The sequence below is a fragment of the Mytilus trossulus genome, chromosome 10 (assembly GCF_036588685.1).
Source record: "Mytilus trossulus isolate FHL-02 chromosome 10, PNRI_Mtr1.1.1.hap1, whole genome shotgun sequence".
In the NCBI taxonomy this organism is placed as follows: domain Eukaryota; kingdom Metazoa; phylum Mollusca; class Bivalvia; order Mytilida; family Mytilidae; genus Mytilus; species Mytilus trossulus.
Window position 1 is genome coordinate 49,089,689 of NC_086382.1, and position 21,741 is coordinate 49,111,429.

General features: G+C 31.9%; 1 protein-coding gene across 1 annotated transcript; it reads right to left on the bottom strand.

Moving 5' to 3' along the window:
• Positions 1 to 5,191: 5,191 nt before the first annotated feature.
• On the bottom strand, positions 5,192 to 14,234 carry LOC134687976 (uncharacterized). Its single transcript, XM_063548442.1, has 7 exons — positions 14,021 to 14,234; positions 13,606 to 13,809; positions 13,107 to 13,268; positions 9,914 to 10,165; positions 6,772 to 6,942; positions 5,802 to 6,005; positions 5,192 to 5,364 (listed from the first exon to the last, which is right to left on the bottom strand). Exons 1-7 carry the CDS (start codon positions 14,232 to 14,234, stop codon positions 5,192 to 5,194), a joined length of 1,380 nt encoding a protein of 459 aa, XP_063404512.1.
• Between the last annotated feature and the right edge of the window lie 7,507 nt (positions 14,235 to 21,741).

Here is a 21,741-nt window from a genome sequence, read left to right on the forward strand (position 1 = left end):
TTCTACATAATCCCTTAAAATTTCAGGAATTCTACATAATCACTGAAATATATATGTATCAATAATGCTTTATGCATCCGTTCTGAAAATTAACATGAAAGAAAAGTTGTGGCATGATTGCCGATGAGGAAACTCTTCACAAAGACCAAAATGACACAGAAACTAACACATATAGGTCAGCGTACGGCCTACAACAATGAGCAAAAAACGTACCGCATTATGTCTGCATAGTCAGATTTTAAAGGGCTCGAAATGAAAAATGCAAAATCATTCAAACGATTAACCTTACGGTCCGACATATGGAGAAAAACAAACGAAAAACAAATATATAACACACCAACAAACGACAATCACTAAATTACATGATCCTGACTGAAGACAGGTACATTCAAAAATTGGCAGGCTCAAACTTTTTAGCGGGCGCCCAAATATCTCGTTTACTTTGGACAGCGGTGTGACAGTACAGCATAAGACAAAACTATAAAAATCAGTAAAAATTATAAACTCACCACATGGATATAATTATAAATGCATCTATCAATAAACATGAGTGAACGTTGCCGGGTACTTGTATATCTCAACAACAAAAGACACTAAGTGCATGTCTGAAAGTACTCGAAGTAACATACAGCTAATTTAAAACCAATAGCAACTAACACAAAAAAAATCATTTGACTAAATGTTTTCGTATTTTTGAGTTTAAGGGTTGTTTCTTTCAGGTACATGAAGTGTCGTTCGAATTCACGCGTTTATTCTATGGCAATATAAGTTAATTTATTGTTTGATTCGTGACTTCATTGACATAAACTAAAAATTTACCAAGATTTCTATCTTGATTGTTTGATCAGTAAGTTCACAATAGCTTTACGCCATTTAACCTAACCTTATTTTGGCAAACTACCAATCCATGTATCTGGATTGTGGATGATGCCCAGCTGCTTAAACTGTTATTTAGCCGATTAAGTTCTATTTTCAATCTTAGATTTGTATAAGAAAACTGACAAATATAGTGTTATTTATTTAAGGTGAAAGGTCGCTGTTGTGTTATACATATTGACGATTGTATAGCTATTTATCACCAACAGAGAACCGGTATGACTCATTCAAATCCAGTATTTGTCATACCAATTGAAATATAATTCTCCTACAAATGTATTATCAGATCCTTTCTGAATCGTCAAATCTTTCACAATCCTTTCAACGATCTTCAAAATGATGTACGTGATCTTTCTCCAATCAAAACATCACTTTTGGTGGATATAACTTTTTTTTAATTTCTGATTCTGCTAAAAGGGGGACGAAAGATACCAAAGAGACAGTCAAACTCATAAATATAAAATAAACTGACAACGCCATGGCTAAAAATGAAAAACAAGACAAACAGACACACAACAGTACATATGACACAACATAGAAAACTAAAGAATGAACAACACGAACATACGTGAACTCTTAGAACCATTAGAATCATAAAATGGAATGACATTTTACAAAGAACAGTTGTTTAGTCATTCTATATCTAAAATATATAAAAAAAAATGTTAGTTTACATATTTAATGTCATTGCAATGTCCAGGACCAAACTGCCTTATGTAGTTTTGTAAAAACGATTATTTGTTTTTCTATCATATACTGATTATAACGTTGAACCATTTTGACATAATGTTTAGAATATAAAAGTTGTTGTCCATTCGTTTGATGTGTTTCATCAATTATGTGCCATTTTGATTGCATGCTTTCCGTTTTGAATTTTCCTCGGAGTTCAGTATTTTTGTGATATTACTTTTTGTTAGTTGTAAGGTTTTAATTTTATTCATTAAGTAAGATTGGCAATTGACCTTGTTAATATCTCCGCAATAAGATTTGATTCACGATCCTTTACCTCATTTTTCATGTCACCATTTTGGGTATTCTTTCACGATAATTTTTCTCGCTATTCCAAATGACAGTCGTAAAATGAAACGATATCATAGTCACATTGCATATTTAAATTAATGTGTGTCATAAAGAAATAAAAAATAATCATTCACCGTCCAGCCAGATAGGTCTAGATGAACCACACTGTCCTTGCTTAGGAGGATGAGTTGGGCTGCTTTCGTTACCACTAAATTTGTACCATCCTTCCGTGTGGATATCCCAGTCGTAACAGTCTTCATATTCTCCACTTTGTAGTGTAAAATTAACAGATCTATCAAATTTACTTGTTATTACATAGTGCCAATGACAAGGCTCATCCCATACATACGAGGGTGTGGTAGAAACATCAGACGAGTTTCTGGGTTCTACAAACCAAAAAGAAACACAAACGTTTCTTAATTTATTTCTAAAGAAAACTGATTGAATAGATAAAGCGTCAATATATATCGCATATGTCACCTTAAACTTGAAATGTTAGTGTCTTCTTATTTGTTTGTATAGTGTGTGAGACTTATGTTATTTCAACGAGAAATTGAGATTGTGTAGTTATTTTAAACAAAATCGATTTATCTTATTGTTTAACAGATTAAAAAAAACAAATTAGAAAATCGGTTAAATGATTTTTTATTTTTATTACTTTTTTTTAATTTTTGGTTTTTTTTTTAATTTCGAAAAACTCAATGATAAGACAAATGTCTGTTCAAATAAATTAGTATTCATTAAGTGAATATGTTTTTGTGTAGTTTTTAGAATAAAATTTAAAGCATATTTGTGAAGTTGTTTATAAATGCCAACCTAGACAATATCGTCCACACATTCCTTTCTGTCTAAGATACATAATATTTCTAATTCCACATTGCATCGTGGGTATGCTCCAGGTGTAGTCACATTTGCCCGAATAACCTTCACATGCTCTAAGATATACCAGATCTGTGTCAACTGTTTGTTCTATCGTTTCTGTAATAACAAAAGAAATATAGTTACAGTAATCTCTCAATTGCTATATTACCTACACTTTAACCGGTAAAACAGCATTCAAGATATCCTTAGAACTTGAAATTTCAAGATAAGGAGTATATTTAACGGATCCTACGTACGCCCTAAAAAGTGATTTATTGTAAATCATTCTTGAAACAAATAAATGAAATGAAATAGTATCAAAAGTTTACTCAGAATTAGGCTACATATGAAAACAGATAGCCAGCTTAGAAACTGAATAGACTAGAAAGAGCGTAAAATTAATAATACAAACAAAAAGAAACGACTCTTATAATGTCATCTAACTAATTAACACTTTATGTGTGATAATTCTTACCATTGATCCAAATTGGATTATATGATCCACACTGACCGGACTGGGCCGGGGTTGTTGATAAGTTATAACCACCTTCAAAATAATACCACCCTTCTGACCATTGATAATCACAGTTGTGATTGTATAAATAATCGTAGTAGTCTAGATGTCTTGTGAAGTCATAGTCTATAACGCTGTAGTTAGAGCAGGGATCATTGGTGTATTCTGTAAAACAAGCATATATAATGCATGTATGTATTACAATTATATTGCAGCACGATAACTGTAACCATTACAATGTTAGGTTTGTCGAAATCAACCGAATTTAACAAAATCAAGTAAATCGTGTACACATAGATTAAATTAAGATGATACTAAATGACCAAGCAAATCAAAATTATACAATAGGCAGTTAGCATTATAGGCAATGCCAGCCTTTTTAACATGACAAAAGCTACGTTTTTATATCAAAACTTTTGTATTGTAGCATTTATTCACAATAAAAAAAAAGTAACCCAAGCAAACAATAGTACTCATATTCAACATTTCGATGTAACAGGGAAATGTAAATTCAATTTTCAGTACTCAACGCTGGCAAATGTACATTCATATAAATATATCATTTTCATCTATTAATAGTAGTATATACATAAATAAAAATTATCAAATCCGGTACTCCACTATCCTTATTACTGGATCTCCAGGCCTTTTGTTTTTTAATATGTAAGTCTTATACTTTTATAGTGTGTACAGTAACATCCTCACCCATACAATATCTGCCACAGTCCGTCATAGAATACAATGATTTCAGATGTGCAACATTGTATCCATCACAATGCATTACAGAAACATTCCAGCTGTTTCCACATTCGGTATCATTTCCTACCATGCATGCTGTCAGTGAGGATATTTCACCATATGTTGTTGGATAAGTACCTGATATGAAATATTTAAATATTTTCATCACGAATATGTTTCGACTAGAAAATAAAGCAATGTCTTGTAATGTGTATAAGGGTTATAAGGGCATTGTTAACTTTAAATATGGTATTGACTGATATCAATTTATTTCATTCATACGAAAGCATTAACATTAAAAATATTTCTTAGTCAGATTGCACTTTCAAACTCAAATATGTCATTAAACAATAATTAATCATTCACCATCCAGCCAGATAGGAGAAGATGAACCACACTGTCCTGACTTAAGAGGATGATTTGGCAGGCTTTCGTTCCCACTAAATTTGTACCATCCTTCCATGTAGATTTCCATGTCGTAACATTCTTCATATTCTCCACTTTGTAGTGTATAATTGACAGATCTATCAAATTTACTTGTTATTACATTGTGCCAATGACATGGCTCATCCCATACATACGAGGGTGTGGTAAAAACATCGGAGGAGTTTCTAGCTTCTGTAAGAAAAAAGAAATAAAATGTCTTCAACTAATTATAAAAAAATTGTTCCAATTAGATATCACGCCAATATATATCGCACTTGGCACCTTTAACTGTCAATTTGTGTTTTTGTGTGTTTTTAAATTGTTTTCGACTTTTTCGTTTGAACTACGAGAAATTTAGATTAGTGTTATATTTTCAAAACAATAACATCAATTTCATTGTTTTATCAGAGTTCAAGATAAAATTGTAATGGTTAAAAATGTGATCTAGCTTTTCATAGAATTTATTGGTAACCAAAATGGCGTTTTTAATCAATTTGTATTCCGAATGTGATTGAACTGTTGGTACAACTAGAATACAACATGGAGCAACACACATGTTTATTGCTATATGCATGCATCAATTAACAAATACGAACATCCTTTGATTGAACAAGATAAGATAATTATGTTGTACATACAGAATAAGTAACGAAAATGATACTTGTCTATAGAACCGACTATATAAACCTTTATTAACAAACAAACTTTATTTGCATTTTTACTTTTTACAATGTTATGTCTGAAGTTTATTTTTTATCAATACCAACCTAGACAATATCGTCCACACATTCCTTTCTGTCTAAGATACATAATTTTTCTACTTCCACATTGCATCGTGGGTATGCTCCAGGTATAGACACATTCGCCCGAATAACCTTCACATGCTCTAAGATATACCAGATCTGTGTCATCTGTTTGTTCGATTGTTTCTATATATAACAAAACAAATCACAATAAGCTGTCAATTGCTATATCACCTACTCTTTAAACGAAGATTGATTTGCTGTTAATGGTTTTAAGATATCGAATACATTTGACGCACCATACGTACGTATTAAGAATGCATGCATTATAAAAAGTGCCGGAAAACAAATAAATGGGATCAAATTGTATCAGAAGTTCAAACTGTAAAAAGTGACCGAAAACAAAAAAATGGAATCATATAGTATCAGAAGTTCAAACTGTAAAAACCGCCAGAAAAGAAATAAATGGAGTAAAATAGTATCAAAAAAAGTAATGCCTGTTCAACTGCACGTAAGAAAGTTTAATATGTAAATTATATGAACAACAAACTGATGGACTATATCTTACAAGTTCTATAGAAATCTAAAAAGAAAAAAAACACTCCACGTATGAAACTTCTCACCATTGATCCAAATTGGATTATATGATCCACACTGACCGGACATAGCCGGGGTTGTTGATAAGTTATAACCACCTTCAAAGTAAAACCAGCCGTCTGACCATAGATAATCACAGTTGTGATTGTACAAATAATCGTAGTAGTCTTGATGTCTTGTGAAGTCATAGTCTATAATGCTGTAGTTAGAGCAGGGATCATTTGTGTATTCTGTAAAACAAAACAGTAGATGATTGTATAACCATTAAATTGAACCACGGTTTCACTACCACCATTCTTTTGTTAAGTTAGTTCGGTCTTTAAGCTTGCGTTTTACAAACAAAATTAACAAAATCAAAAGCAATCATTTACACATAGATGAAATTAAGATGATACTAAAAGGACCAATCAAAACTGAAAGTAAATTCAGGAGCGTTAATGTCATTGACAAAAACAGCTTAGTTTACAAAGCAGAAGCTACGTTTGCAAAGCATAATTTGTGTTTTTAAAATTTATTCACACTAAAAAAATCAAACTTACAAGAGTTATTATTTGAAACGTTTCAATGTTAAAGAGAAATTTAAATTCAATTGTCATAACTCAGTGCTGAAAATTATAAATCTCTATCGATTATTCCAGTTGAAAATAGTGTTCACACATATTTTACACATTTCAATAGAGGTTGCAGTTGGCTTCTTCTTCCTGTTGGCCAGTTATTTAATGACCGAGAAATGTTTTAACACCTAATTTAAGTTAGAAAATTGTATATTTCACCAGTAACTTTACGACCGAGAACTGTAATAGCACTAAGATAATTTTATATGTCATTTTCGTTTATGTCATTAACATTTTGAACTCGCGTATGCGCAAACAATTGTAGCTTTTGCATCAATTTATAGTAGTATGTACATTAAATTAAAATAAAAAATCAGGTGTCTAACTAGCTTTTACATATGTTTGCCTTATAGTTTAATAGTGTGCACAGTAATATCCTCACCTATACAATACCTGCTACAGCTTGTCATGAAATATGTAGGTTTCAGATGTGCAACATTGTATCCATCACAATGCATTACAGAAACATTCCAGCTGTTTCCACATTCGGTTTCATTTCCCACCATGCATGCTGTCATTGAGGCTATTTCACCATATGTTGTTGGATACATACCTGATAAGGAACAAATTTACATATTTTCATTTTGAATTGGCCTAAATTGAGAACTATTCAATATCTTCAATTTAAGAAATGCATTATTAACTTTAGATTTGAAAGTGACTGATATACATCTTTTTTTATTATATAAAATCATTAACAACACGACTGTCATTCTGTGTATCGAGAAAAATTATCGTGAATGAATATCTAACTGCGGTCAAGAGTTGCGATCGGATCTGTACGTAATCAATTAATATTCTATTTCAAAATCTGTTAAAAAATCTACTATGTTTAAAAAACGTAGAACAAATTTATAAAAGCATTGGTCTGTCAAGTGTAAATGTTACACCTTTTTGTGTAAAAAAGTTTTGACCTTTTAGATTATAGCTCTTAATCTTTTATATAAGCTTTGGATTTCAAATATTTTGGCCACGAGCATCACTGAGGAGACATGTATTGTCGAAATGCGCATCTGGTGCAGGAAAATTGGTACCGTTAATGTTATTACAGTGAATTTGTATAATCAGGAATTATGTAGAATACCTAATGTTTCCGAGATTATGTAGAATCATTAAAATCATTAGGGATTATATATATTCCCTGAAAATGACCAGTGATTTTACATAATCACTGAACATTTAATAAGTATTCTACAAATTCCCTAATATGATTTCAGTGATTATCAATAATTTAAAGATCATTGGTTTGATAAAAAAGTAATATAGACAAATTATTATTATTTGTTTTATTCCTTCAAAGATTTCCATAGGAACGGGTTTCATTCCTGATCTTCTACTTCAAAATTAATTTTCAGTGAACAGGTTTTCCATATATATTTTATCAAACTGAAACTGTTGAACCTCAATATTTAAAAAAAAAATATCTCTTGGCCACAAAACATAGTATCCTGCTCAGATATTATGCAAAAAATTGGTTCAAGGTTGCTTATTCCCCTTTTTTTCATACCTTCAGATATTTGTACTAAAACTTTAATTCCCTTAGACGTGTCCTGAAATCTGATTCCATATGTGAAGTACAAGTTTTTCTTAAAATCTGGTTGTTATGATAAAAAAAACAGGTGTGAATCAAATAGTTATGCCTGTAGAAAATCAAGGCAATATGCAATGTGAAATAAAATGCAATAGTCGATGCCATCCAAATTTAGTTTGTAAAACTTTGTGATTTATAACATTTTAATATATTGTTTATAGTGCCTATCATTCTAATATATTAATATATATTGTGCCTATCATTTTAATACCTTGTGCTTATATCATTTTAATACATTGTGATTATCATTTTGAAATATTGAGCTTAATATTTTTCAATGTTTGGGTACAATGATGTTTTAATATGATTCTATAGAATAAATCATTCAATTTTATTCATTTTTTTATAAATAAAAATAATTCTTCATTTCAGATATTATGCATACTCCCTGGCATGTTTTTTACTAATTAAATATAATCCCTACACGAACCGATAATTCTACATATTCCCTTAAAATTTCAGGAATTCTACATAATCACTGTAACATATATATATATATGTATCAATAATGCTTTATGCATCCGTCCTGAAAATAAATATAAAAGAAAAGTTGTGGTATGATTGCCGATGAGAAAACTCTTCACAAAAGACCAAATGACACAGAAACTAACAAATATTGGTCATCGTACGGCCTACAACAATAAGCAAAAAACGTACCGCATAGTCAGATTTTAAAGGCCTCGAAATGAAAAATGCAAAAATATTTAAACGATTAACCTTACGGTCTGACATATGGACAAAAACAAACGAAAAACAAACATATAAGACATCCACAAACGACAACCACTTAATAACATGATCCTGACTGAAGACAGGTACATTCAGAAATTGGCAGGCTCAAACATTTAAGTGGGCGCCCAACTATATCGTTTACCTGGGACAGCGGTTTAACAGTACAGCATAAGACAAAACTATAAAAATCAGTAGAAATTATAAACTCACCACATGAATACAAATATAAATACATCTATCAGAAAACATGAGTGAATGTTGCCGGGTACTTTATATCTCAACAAAGAAAGACACTAAGTGCATGTCTGAAAGTACTCGAAGTTACTGACACCTTATACAAAGCCAATAGCAACTAACACAAAAAATCATTTAAGACTAAATGTCTTCGTATTTTTGTGTTGAAGGGTTGTTTCTTTCAGGTACATGAAGTGTCGTTCGAATTCATGCGTACATTCTATGGCAATATAAGTTAACTTATTGTTTATTTCATGACTGCACTGACATAAACTGAAATTTATCAAGATTTTTATCTTGATTGTTTGATCAGTAAGTTCACAATAGCTTTACGCCATTTTACCTAACTTTTTTGGACAAACTACCAATCCATGTACCTGGATTGTGCATGATGCCCAGCTGCTAAAACTGTTATTTAGCCGATTGAGTTCTATTTTCAATCTTAGATTTGCATAAGAATTCAAAACTTAGGAAAAACTGACAAATATAGTGTTATATCTATAAGGTATAAGGTCCACGACCAAACTGCCTTATGTAGTTTTGTAAAAACGATTATTTTTTTTCTCTCATATACTGATTATAATGTTGAACCATTTTGACAGAATGTTTAGAATATGAAAGTTGTTGTCCATTCGTTCGATGTGTTTCATCAATTAATTTTGCCATTTTGATTACATACTTTCCGTTTTGAATTTTCCTCGGAGTTCACTATTTTTGTGATTTAACTTTTTATTTGTTGTAAGGTTTTAATTTTATTCATTAAATTAGATTAGTAATTGACCTTGTAAATGTTTCCTCAATAAGATTTGATTCACGATCTTATACCTGATTTTTCATGTAACCAGGTTGAGCATTCTTTCACGATAATTTTTTTCGCTATTCCGAATGACAGTCGTAAAATGAAACGATATCATAGTCACATTGCATATTTGAATTAATATGTGTCAGAAATAAATATAATCTTCACCGTCCAGCCAGATAGGTCTAGATGAACCACACTGTCCTTGCTTAGGAGGATGAGTTGGTATTATTTCGTTCCCACTAAATTTGTACCATCCTTCCATGTAGATTTCCATGTCGTAACATTCTTCATATTCTCCACTTTGTAGTGTATAATTGACAGATCTATCAAATTTACTTGTTATCACATTGTGCCAATGACAAGGCTCATCCCATACATACGATGGTGTGGTAGAAACATCGAAGGAGTTTCTCGATTCTACAAACAAAAAAGGAAATATACTGTTTCTATTGTGTTTTAAACGATCACCATTTAAACTGATATCGCGCCATTGTATTGTAGTTAAGGTAACACATCAAACTGTCAATGGGTGTGTCTTTTTGTTATTTTAGAAATAGTTGTTGACAGCCGTAGATTTGTTTTCATTTAACCATGGGTTTGGGTATTTATATTTGATTATTTTACCCTGAATCTACGGATGCCATGAAATATATCAATTCTAATGGGACAAATTCTGTTATTATGTTTACCATGAAAGCCTTATAAGCATATGAAAACAGATGATCGGTTAGCTATTCAATTAAAAAGTAAAATCACAAAAATACTGAACTCAGAGGAAAATCAATTTGGAAAGTCCATAATCACATGGCAAAATCAAAAAACAAAACGCATCAAAAACGAATGGACAAGAACTGTCATATTCCTGACTTGGTACAGGCATTTTCAAATGTAGAAAATGGTGGATTAAACCTGGTTCTATAGCGCTAACCCTCTCACTTTAATAACAGTCTCATCAAATTCCGTTACATTTACATGATGCGTTAAATAAACAGTCACAATCAATAAAATAGTCAAAATATGGGAACATCAGTCATCATCATATAACAATTTAACAGGACACAACAACATCTACTATCTACGAACACATGGATTGATTTGAAGGTCTTAATTAACCAGAGGTAATGATGATCTGAATTGTAAATCTACAAATGTCATCAACGGTTTAGAGTGTAATCTTTGCGTATTGGTATACGTCGGTGAATCGAAAGGAAGACTAACCAAACTTATGTTTGGCTATAGTTCAGACATCAACATTATGCAAGCGACATTTTTACCAGCCTGACCTCTCCATCGTTTTTATGTCAGTTGATTTATGATCTATGAGTTTGACTGTCCCTTTGGTAACAGTCAAACGCATAGATAGAAAATAAATTAGTCCGATAGTTTTCTCGTTTGAATTGTTTTACATTGTCATTTCGGGACCTTTTACCGCTGACTATGCGGTATGGTGTTTGCTCATTGTTGAAGACCGAACGATGACATATAGTTGTTAATTCTGTGTCATTTTGGTCACTTGTGGAAAAAAATGAAAACAACACCTTTTAATAATTTCTTGCGTCCGTCGCGTTTTTGTGAAAAGATATCTGATTTGCAATCATATCACATCTTCTTATTCATATCATATTGACAACGCCATCGCTAAAACAAAAAGACAAACAGACAAAAAATAGAACACAAGAAACAACATAGAGCCCAACAAAAACTTGGGGTGATTTCAGGTGCTCCGGAAAGGTAAGCAGATCCTGCTTAATATGTGGCACCCTTCGTGTTGCTCATGTTATTACAAACCCGGTTAACAATTTAATTCGGTAGGTCAAATTTGTGGTGAAAAGGAAAGTGGATTGTAGTCACGACACAAGGAGCATATCCGATATTATCTGTGAAACGGTTTTTCCATAAGGGTCAACCAACTCGTGATTGCTTCCCTAAAATTTACGAAAGAATGATTCCAACTTCACCATTTGGAACTCATGGTTAAATAGATTTCTTGTGAACGGAAATCATGATAGGAAATACAAGCTTGGAAATATCGTATCAACTGGGAGATATCTACTCCGTATGCAGGCGCTACTAGAAATGGAAAGTTCACAGTTAGGAAGCTATATTCGTCTCTTTTGTCGTAAAGTTTTGTTTTAAAACGCTCGGTGTTTACATTTATTTTTGTTTTGTTTACGGGAACATATATCATGACGTCACATTGTTTTAGTTGCTCCTGCATTTTTCGTTTCATGCAATTTTACAACAAACAATATATTGAAATGAACTGATTTGTTTATTTTGCTTAAGAATATGATAACTATATCGTATCTGAATCTTGGCCTACGCAAACTATGGATTTTGATGTTGAAAATTGAGAATATCTGGTAGTATAATTAAGTTAGGCGTCAACGAAATAAGGATGAGGCTTAGAAACGGGGAAATGCGAGGCTGTGTCGAGCTATTTCCCCGTTTCGGGCCGAATCCGTATATCGTTGATATGTCAAGTCAATGCACTATTATTGTCTTTATACTGCAATCTAAAACAACATTTTCAATGGTTGTTTAATGCGTTAAGGTTATTTATTTGATTTAAATGTTGGGAAAAATCCCTTTTAAAAGGGCCTTTTAATCATGCTCGCTGAGAAATAAACAACACAATGAAATTTACATATTTACCTGTTGAAACTCACACTCGATGGTGAACAAAATCGTTTGAGTATGGACTTAAATCAAAATATCAACCATAAGCATGAAACATAATGATTTATAGGTTGCAAACAAAAAATATTAACAAATGAAATATGTTTTACCAATAATTGCAAAAGAAACAAGGTTGAGTCGATCTACGCATCATTGTATGCATTGGAAACAAGAACAGGGTGAAGAGGTCGTATGAATAATTAAATATATATCGGCATTTTCTATTTAAATATTCATGAGGAAAAGTGATATCGGATTTGTGACTGTATATGACATATGAATATACAGTCAACGCATATTGATTGCTCAAATAGAACGAGTGAAGTATAAATACTGTGATTATACTGGTTGACGATATTAGGCAGCCATATTAAAAAGACGAAATTCTGTTACATTTAAAAACTATAAGGTTTTATCTCAGTAAAAGATCATATTGATTATGGTTTAAAATATGGTTTTGCATTTATTGGAATTCAATACAGAGTCAAATGGTGTTTTTCATTATTTTGATGGCACAATATGAGAAATATGATTTTGTAGTTACTGAATACATTACAGTCTATCTAACCGACTAAAATGCCATTTGTTGTCATAATAAAGAATCGACAAAAGAACCCTAGTATTTTCACCTTCATTGAATAATTATAATATTATGTGTGATGTTATTATAAATGCCAACCTAGACAATATCGTCCACACATTCCTTTCTGTCTAAGATACATAATATTTCTACTTCCACATTCCATCATGGGTATGCTCCAGGTGTAGCCACATTCGTACGAATAACCTTCGCATGCTCTAAGATACACCATATCTGTGTCAACTGTTTGTTCTATTGTTTCTGTATATAACAAAACAAAAATAATCACAGTAATATATGATAAATCAACTGCACTGTAACCGGTATTAAACAGCATCCAAGATAACTTTGCGACTTATAATTTCAGGATATGGAATATATTTGACGCACCATACGAACTCTTTTAAAGGAAATTATTGTAAATAGTTCTCAAAAAAGCAATTCTATCAGAAGTTCAAACAGAATTAAGCTTCATTTGAAAAGGGAAATCAGCATAACAACTTTGTTGATTTGAAAGAGCGGAACATGAATAATAATATGAAAAAAAACTCTTTAAGTCTCATCAAACTAGTTATACTTTTCGTTTGATAATTCTTACCATTAATCCAAATTGGATTATATGATCCACACTGACCGGATTTTGCCGGGGTTGTGGATAAGTTATAACCACCTTCAAAATAATACCACCCTTTTGACCATTGATAATCACAGGTGTGTATGTATGTATCATCGTAGTAGTCTTGATGTCTTGTGAAGTCATAGTCTATAACGCTGTAGTTAGAGCAGGGATCATTGGTGTATTCTGAAGAAAAAACAAAATTCCGATGTGACTAGAGTGTAATTGAATAAACAATATATAGATTTCCCTCTCTTTCTCTCTCTCTCTCTCTTTCTCTCTCTCTTTCAAACTCAAACTCAAACTCAAACTCAAAATCAAACTCAAAACATTAAAACTACACAGGGAAGTCTGACTCAGTACAAAATATGAAAATTGAACCAATGCCAATATTTACCCATACAATATCTTCCACAGCCAGTATTTGTATGATACTGAGGCGATCCATAGTATGCAACATTATATTCCCCACAATGCATTACAGACACATTCCAGTTGTGTTCACAGTCTGTATCATTTCCCACCATACATGCTGTTACTGTTAATACTTCAGCATATCTCGTTGGATATTTTCCTGTCAAAGTATAGAAAACCTTAGCAGAAATGAACATAAATATATATATGTATTGGAGTATAAAATAAAATTGATAAACTGTTTCAAATTAAATTTGTTTAAACAAATTTCTTTGAATATTGAATAACTCATCATTTAATGAATTTTGAAAAAAAGAAACACTTTACCATCAAACCATATAGGCGTAGCTGAACCACATTGTCTTGGTTTTGGAGGTTTTGTTAATACATCCTCATTTCCACTAAATTTGTACCATCCCTCTGTGTGTATCCCATACATGTTGTCACAGTACTCTTGTTCGCCATTTTGCAGTGTATAGTTGACAGTTCTATCAAATGTACTTTCAATAACATTGTGCAAGAAACAAGGTTCGTCCCACAACGGCGGTGTGGGTGGCAGTGTTGATGTCCAAGCATTGGTAAGTATGACTGTTATTGTAAAATAAAATAGATATAACTCAAAGTAGGTTTTGAATAAATCTAATAAAAAAAGGATTTCGACATGGGTCTTTTTCATGCTATTTGAGTAATTTTTTACTGGCCGTTTTTAATTTTGTATCAAATAACTGAATTTATTTGGCAATTAGTGGCGAAAAAAAGTAAGATAACAAATATACTGAACTCCGATAAAAATTCAAAACGGAAAGTGCCTAATCAAATGGCAAAATCAAATGATAAATCACATCAAACGAATGGACAACAACTGTCATATTCCTGACTTGGTACAGACATTTTCAAATGTAGAAAACTGTGGATTGAACCTGGTGTGTATACCGCTTAACCTCTCACGTGTATAGCAGTCGCATCAGGTTCCGTTTTATTTATAACGATGCGTGAACAAAACATACATAATAGGTAAAATTGTCAAAATAGGGATGCAGTCAGTAAAGTCGATCTGTAACACATCACAGTCGACTCATAATAATCAGCTCACTATGTAGAGGTTTTTAAAAATAAAAGTTCGAATAACTGTTAGTTGCGGAATGCCGGATAATGGTAACATTTTATGGCCTCGACCTATGTCGACGAGGCCGAAAAAAAGATGTGGTGTAAATTCCAATGTGATCTAAATTCCAATAAGACAACTATCCATCTGGGATCCAAGAATGAGGATGTAAATAGTTATATAGCACTGTGCAGACTCCTCAACAATGGCCAATGCCTATGCCTTATAATAAACTTTGATGACTTCGTAAAAATGAAAGATTCAAAAGCGAAAAAAATCAAATGCATGTTAAAAAAACATTCGAATGAGAAAAGCTTTGTAGCTACAATTAATGAATTTAAGACCAAAATAGATTTAAAGAAAATCACGAGTGCCAAGAACGAATATTTATCGACCTTGATTTCTTTTTGTAATAAAAGTATATATTTAGAGTTTGACCAAAATTCAAATCAAGTCATAGTCCCTTGATATTTCGTGGTGAAAAAAAAATGCAATTACAGGCTTGTCTTCTTTAGTTTTAATGCCTTTTTGTTCATATTTATATTCCAGACATAAACAATCTATTTAAATTATAATGGAATTAAACTGCTTCTCTGCTGCCTTTTAAAAACTTTAATCGTACCAGCGGAATACAGTTTAATTTGGTGAAAAGAATATAAATTTTTGCATTGGAATGATTTTATCAAAAACCTTGTATTAAACGCCATTACAAGATTCCAGGGAAAAACATGTGAATTCACAAATCATAAATACTCAAAGAGTTTGACAATAACAAAAACTATAACTATTTATTTCAACTATTAAAATATAGCTTTTGAAATAATATTTAAAAATATCTCATGTAGAAAGTACACACTGAGTTTCAATTTACACTATTATCATAAATTATTTTGGCAAATCTATTAAAATTTCTATATAAAAGATACGATAATGGTGCAAATGTACGTATCTGTGATGTCTCTGTAAAGAATATTGAACATTTTATTATTCATAACCATTTATCAATGAACTTGTCTTATCGTGTTTATCATTTAGTTCAGATTTATATCGTTATGAAAAGAGAGTATCCATTCCAGTTAGTGTACCCTTTGATGAAATGTGTATTGAGCATGTTGATTGTGGTGGATGAACCAGTATAACAATAGCTCCTTATTTTATTACCTATTTCGTGATAGGATATCTTGTTTCTTTTAAATGTCCTATAGAATAAATGCTTATTTTATTATGGAAAAACCATGTCCTGTTATTGGTGTTGAAATCATTTTAAATCAATTTGTTTCAATATTGTTATTGTAACAAACTTTATCAGGGTTTTTTTTATGAATTAAGATATTACCAATAAATGAATAAGATAGAATAACTAGCTATGACTATTCTTCATTGTTTTGTATACATATTGTGTTTATTGTCGAGAGCCGTGATGTTATTCATATCTTTATCTTCATAGATAGCTTTCTCAATGACAACCATACTTCGACCCTTTTCGACATGGGTCATTAAAAGGTGTTAAAAGGTTATTTCTAATTTTGCAGGTTTTTTGTGCAAATTACTTAAACATATACTGCACAGACTTAGATTAAAAGGATTACAGTTCATGTGCAAGACGAATCATCTCACCCATACTTTTGGAGGACAAATTTTTTATTCAAAGTTTTTGTGATAAAATACGATGAAAGTTTATAGAACTGCATATATTCAAACTCGCAAATTCTGTCCTGTAAATTCATATAGTACGTGCATTTATCATAGCTTCTATTGAGCAATAGACACAAATGCGAGGATACATATTGCGATTTCATGAAATGCTGCAGCAATAATGTTCTTAAAGTTAGACTGCAATCACTGTTTCAAAACGTTCCATGTTGCATCATTTTGTTGCAATAATTAGAACATCGCAAAAAAAAAACCAGTTTAAACTCTGATTTTACAGGAAACGAAGTGTTCATGCACATGCATTAATTGATAGCGAGATTTGAACTCAAACAAAGTTCATTTTTTTCTGGTTTTGTAACTTAGTTGGAGATTCTCCGTATTTCAAAATAATTTTAACGTATGTACAAAACAAACGAATCCTAGTCAAATGTGTTTTCTTGGCACCATATTATTTTCAGAGGGAACATATAATACTTTTTGATTTTATATAACTGAAGGTTTGAAAATGGTGGGTTTAAGATGAAATATTTTATTTCATTCACAAACCACGACGGAAGAGCTAGTACTTATATATTTTTTATCATAAGCGTTACCGATTTACAAAATATCAAGGAATTAGATAAACTTGTTTTCGTGACATCAATGAGGCTTTGAAAACGTAGACCACTTTCGAATTCGTTGCATTTTCGTCAAATACTTCGGTTTTAGTGAACATCATTTGTGCGTTTAAGGGCATAGTCACTCCCTTCCCATGTTGAGCGAGCGGTTGATACTGCGAATTGCGAAATTTGTTCTGCAAATTATTTTTTATAACTAATAATTAGCATTGATGTCATTAGGGACTAGTGATTAAGTACATACACAACAACAATTATTTCTAGTTTAATGACGATCACAAAGACGCTTGATGAACTTTAATAGTGCAGGGATACAGGTGATCCCCTCTATCTGGCAAATGTAATGATTTCGTCATTTCTGGAATCATGTCTTTCACCTGAAAAGGTGTCAATTTTGTAAGCCTTTATGACGTCATTTACCAGATAGAAGGCTTGCATGTATTTCTTCTCTCATGATTGTCATTCTGAAGGGTAGTATTAAAATAATTTATGTTCCGTATTAAAGTACGTAATCTTGATTCCCGTACGACTGAGAGAGGGTGACCATCTTGTTAGATTTTAATTTCCCAAATATTTTGTGCAGTATAATAATTGTTCATCCGCTGCTCAACATGTGTTGAAAGTGAAGATGCCTACATTTTGGTCACGTGGTGATGCAAATCACATGACAGATTCGTCAAAAAACCGTTTCCCAGAATTGCTGTATCTTTTTTGTTGAAGGACATAACTCGGACATAACTCATAAGTGGGCTATTAGAGATGACCAGGATATTGACGAACGAATTTAAAAAAGCGTTACTTGACGAATCGTACGAGACGGGAGCTGCTGTTTACACATAGTACATTAAAATCATAAATCTAACATAGAAATGCGTGTTCATTTGAAGTTAAGTAATTCACATTGTCTGCATGTAGTTTACATCAGATATGTCTCGTCTTTGTAGCTAACCCCTCACGTTGAATTTTAAATTAATAATGAAATGTTTTCTACAGTAGAAAAAGGTACATTCGATATTAAAAAAAAATGGAAATGGGGAATGTTTCAAAGAGACAACACCCGACCTAAGAGCACACAATAACCGATGCCACCAATGAGTCTTCAATGCAGCGAGAAACTGCCGCACCCGGAGGCGTACTTCATCTGGCCCCTAAACAAACTTGTATACTAGTTCAGTGATGATGAACGTCATACTAAAATCCAAAATATTCACAAGAAACTGAAATTTCAAATCATACAAGAATATCAAAAGCCAGAGGCTCCTGACTTGGGACAGGCTCGAAAAATGCGGTGGAGTTAAACATGATTTTTGCGATCTCAATCCTCCCTCTATATCTCTAGCCAATGTAGAAAAAAACAAACACACAACAATACGCAAAGTAAAACTCAGTTCAAGAGAAGTCCGAGTCCGATGTTAGACTAAGTAACAAAAGAAACTAAACAAAATGACCATGATTCATAAATTAACAAAGGACTACTAGCAGTTACTGACATGCCAGCTCCAGACCTGAATTAAACTGATTGAAGGATTATGACTTCATCATATTAATATCAAGTACAATCCCTCCCGTTAGGGGTTTGATATTATACCATCATAACATATATTAGAAGAATACAACCCGTATCATGCCAACAACTGGTTTTAGAATAAATTGTGTTTATTTCGAATGCAAAGACCCTATAAGTGAATCAATATTAAAGCCAAAACAAGCAATCTTTAATGACCTAACAACAGTATCGTAACTATATCCCTTATTAATAAGTCTGTTTAAGGATTTGTTAGCTTTTGAGGTGAATGCCCACATTTGTGTGCTTTGTAAGGAATATTACCATACAAAAAAATACTTGAACGTATAAGATGCCCGCATGTTGAATTATATTTAAGAATGATACCGATAGCAAAATTTAATAAATGTTTTGACTAGTTTGTGATATCGAAAACCCTGGTGTAAAAAAATTTCAGTAATACACAAATTTCTCTCGCTAAACTCTAATACGTTGTTACATAGACGAGCGAGTCTTACCAGTTGAGATATATAAACACCACAAGATGGTGACAAGGGAACGTCACCGTCTAAAAATTGATAATTAACGATAGTTAATGAAAAATCATCTCTTGTATCATTAATTTTGGTATAGAGTTTCCCGTTAATGATATAGATATCGATAATCGAGAAAAGGGCAGTGTACATTGTTATTATTAGCTTTATTTAAAGCTAGTTTAACAGGATAAACTTCTTCAGTATACATACTGAAGTCGTCATTATTGAAGACTCTGTTTTAACAATAAGGTTCAAAAAGGGATTAAATGAGTCACAGAGTTAATACAAGGATGATAGCATAGATATTGACGCTGTTTTGTATTGATATAATTGATGATTAATTTCAAAACTGTTTTATTTTTTTATCTGCCCCCAAGACAAGTCAAATTGGTCTTGATGCAGAGAACAGAAAATCTAACCAAATTTCCAAAAAATGTGTAGCCAAAAGAGGGTTTTTTTTAAGAAAATTTTGTGATAAAAAGTTGATACCTCAAATGACATTGTTAGGAATTTTGATATATTGATAATCATCTCTTCAATCTATTCGGTGAATCTTTGATGCTTATTAAATTTTCTGATTGCAAATTTATACGAAATTAACAAGTTAACAGACCGAAAACATCAACAAACTTATGTATAAACGAGCAATTCATCCAAAAGACCACGTCAGATGAGTTGCATATTGTTTAGGATCAAAATTTCTGAATACAAACAGAAAAACAATTATATGAATGTTGGATCTGTTCAACCCACTTACGTGTACAAATAGATCTAAAGTACGTTTCACCTTGCTGGGTATAACATTCGGGTAAATCTTATCATATAAAAGAGGGACGAAAGATACCAGAGGGACAGTCAAATTCATAGAACGGAAATAAACTGACAACGCCATGGCTAAAAATGAAAAAGACAAACAGACAAAAAATAGATCACAATACACAACATAGAAAACTGAAGACTAAGCAACACAAACCCCGTCAAAAAATGGGAGTGATCTAAGTGCTCCGGAAGGGTTAGAATATATAATGAGAATGTAGTTTACACGTTTTTATATAAACATACTTACTGCAACTTATTTTCGTGACAAGTTTTCAACTTCTATGGTTTGTTCTCTACTCATGTGTAAACTTAGAAACAAAGCTTAAGTTTTTAATAGGTACAACATAACTTATTTTGTCAGTGATTTCATATAACCTGCCGAAATCGTTTCTACACTCTAAAGGTAATTTAAAAAAAAGACGTATAGGTTTATTATAATTTATGTTTGGATGACAGAAATATACTATTTTCTCAAGTGAGCTGAGCAAAACGGAAAGGCAATATAATTACATTCCGAAATAAAATTAAAAAAAGTTGACGTCGTAACATCATCTGAATAATATTTATTATTGATCACTTCTTTTGCCTTCTTGGTATTTTGAAGACCGGTATTTTAAGGTCAATGAAACTTGAAATACTTAAACCATTGAAACGTATATTAACAATCGCAACACAAAAACATGTCAGAGGATGCCATGAATATGTGCATACTGGATAGGATTTAAATTTATATAGTTGTTAAACACTGAAGTTTTCTTCGTGTGCGTTTTAAATGTACCCTTGTGTCAATTAAATTCCTTTCGAATAAAACGTAATTTACTCTTCTGACTTATTTTGTTTACACCTAATAAAGTTTCGTTTTGATCTCCTCATGCAGAGGTTTACAAATATGATAAATTAAAAAAAAAAATCATTATTTTTGTCTGATTCAAAATACATTTTTTTGTTAATGTTTTTAATTTTTTGTAAAATGATAGATTTTTTTGTTTGCAACTTGATTGATTGATTGGTCTATTGTTGGTTGCTACAATTTCAGTGGCAAATACGTCATGCCCGTTTAGGACGAGAACAAATTAACAATAAATATGATGTTATGGAGCCAGTAGGTCGGGTAAGTTTAAATTTCCATTGCAAAACGAGGGTATATTAATCAACCATTTTCTACATTTGAAAATGGCTGCACCAGGTCAGGAATATGACAGTTGTTATCCATTCGTTTGATTTGATTTTGCCGTTGATTAGGGACTTTCCCTTTTGAATTTTCCTCGGAGTTCAGGATTTTTGTGATTTTACTTTTTAGATTGGTACTTGCAAAAGGCCACCTGCGTATACGGACCCCTCACAGAATAATTATATTATAGGGTTTTACAATCTCTACACGAAACACAGGATTCTGAATTCGAAAGAAGGTTTATAACGTGATTAAACATCACACACATAACTGAAGCCTCCTTTTAATCGTAGGCAGTA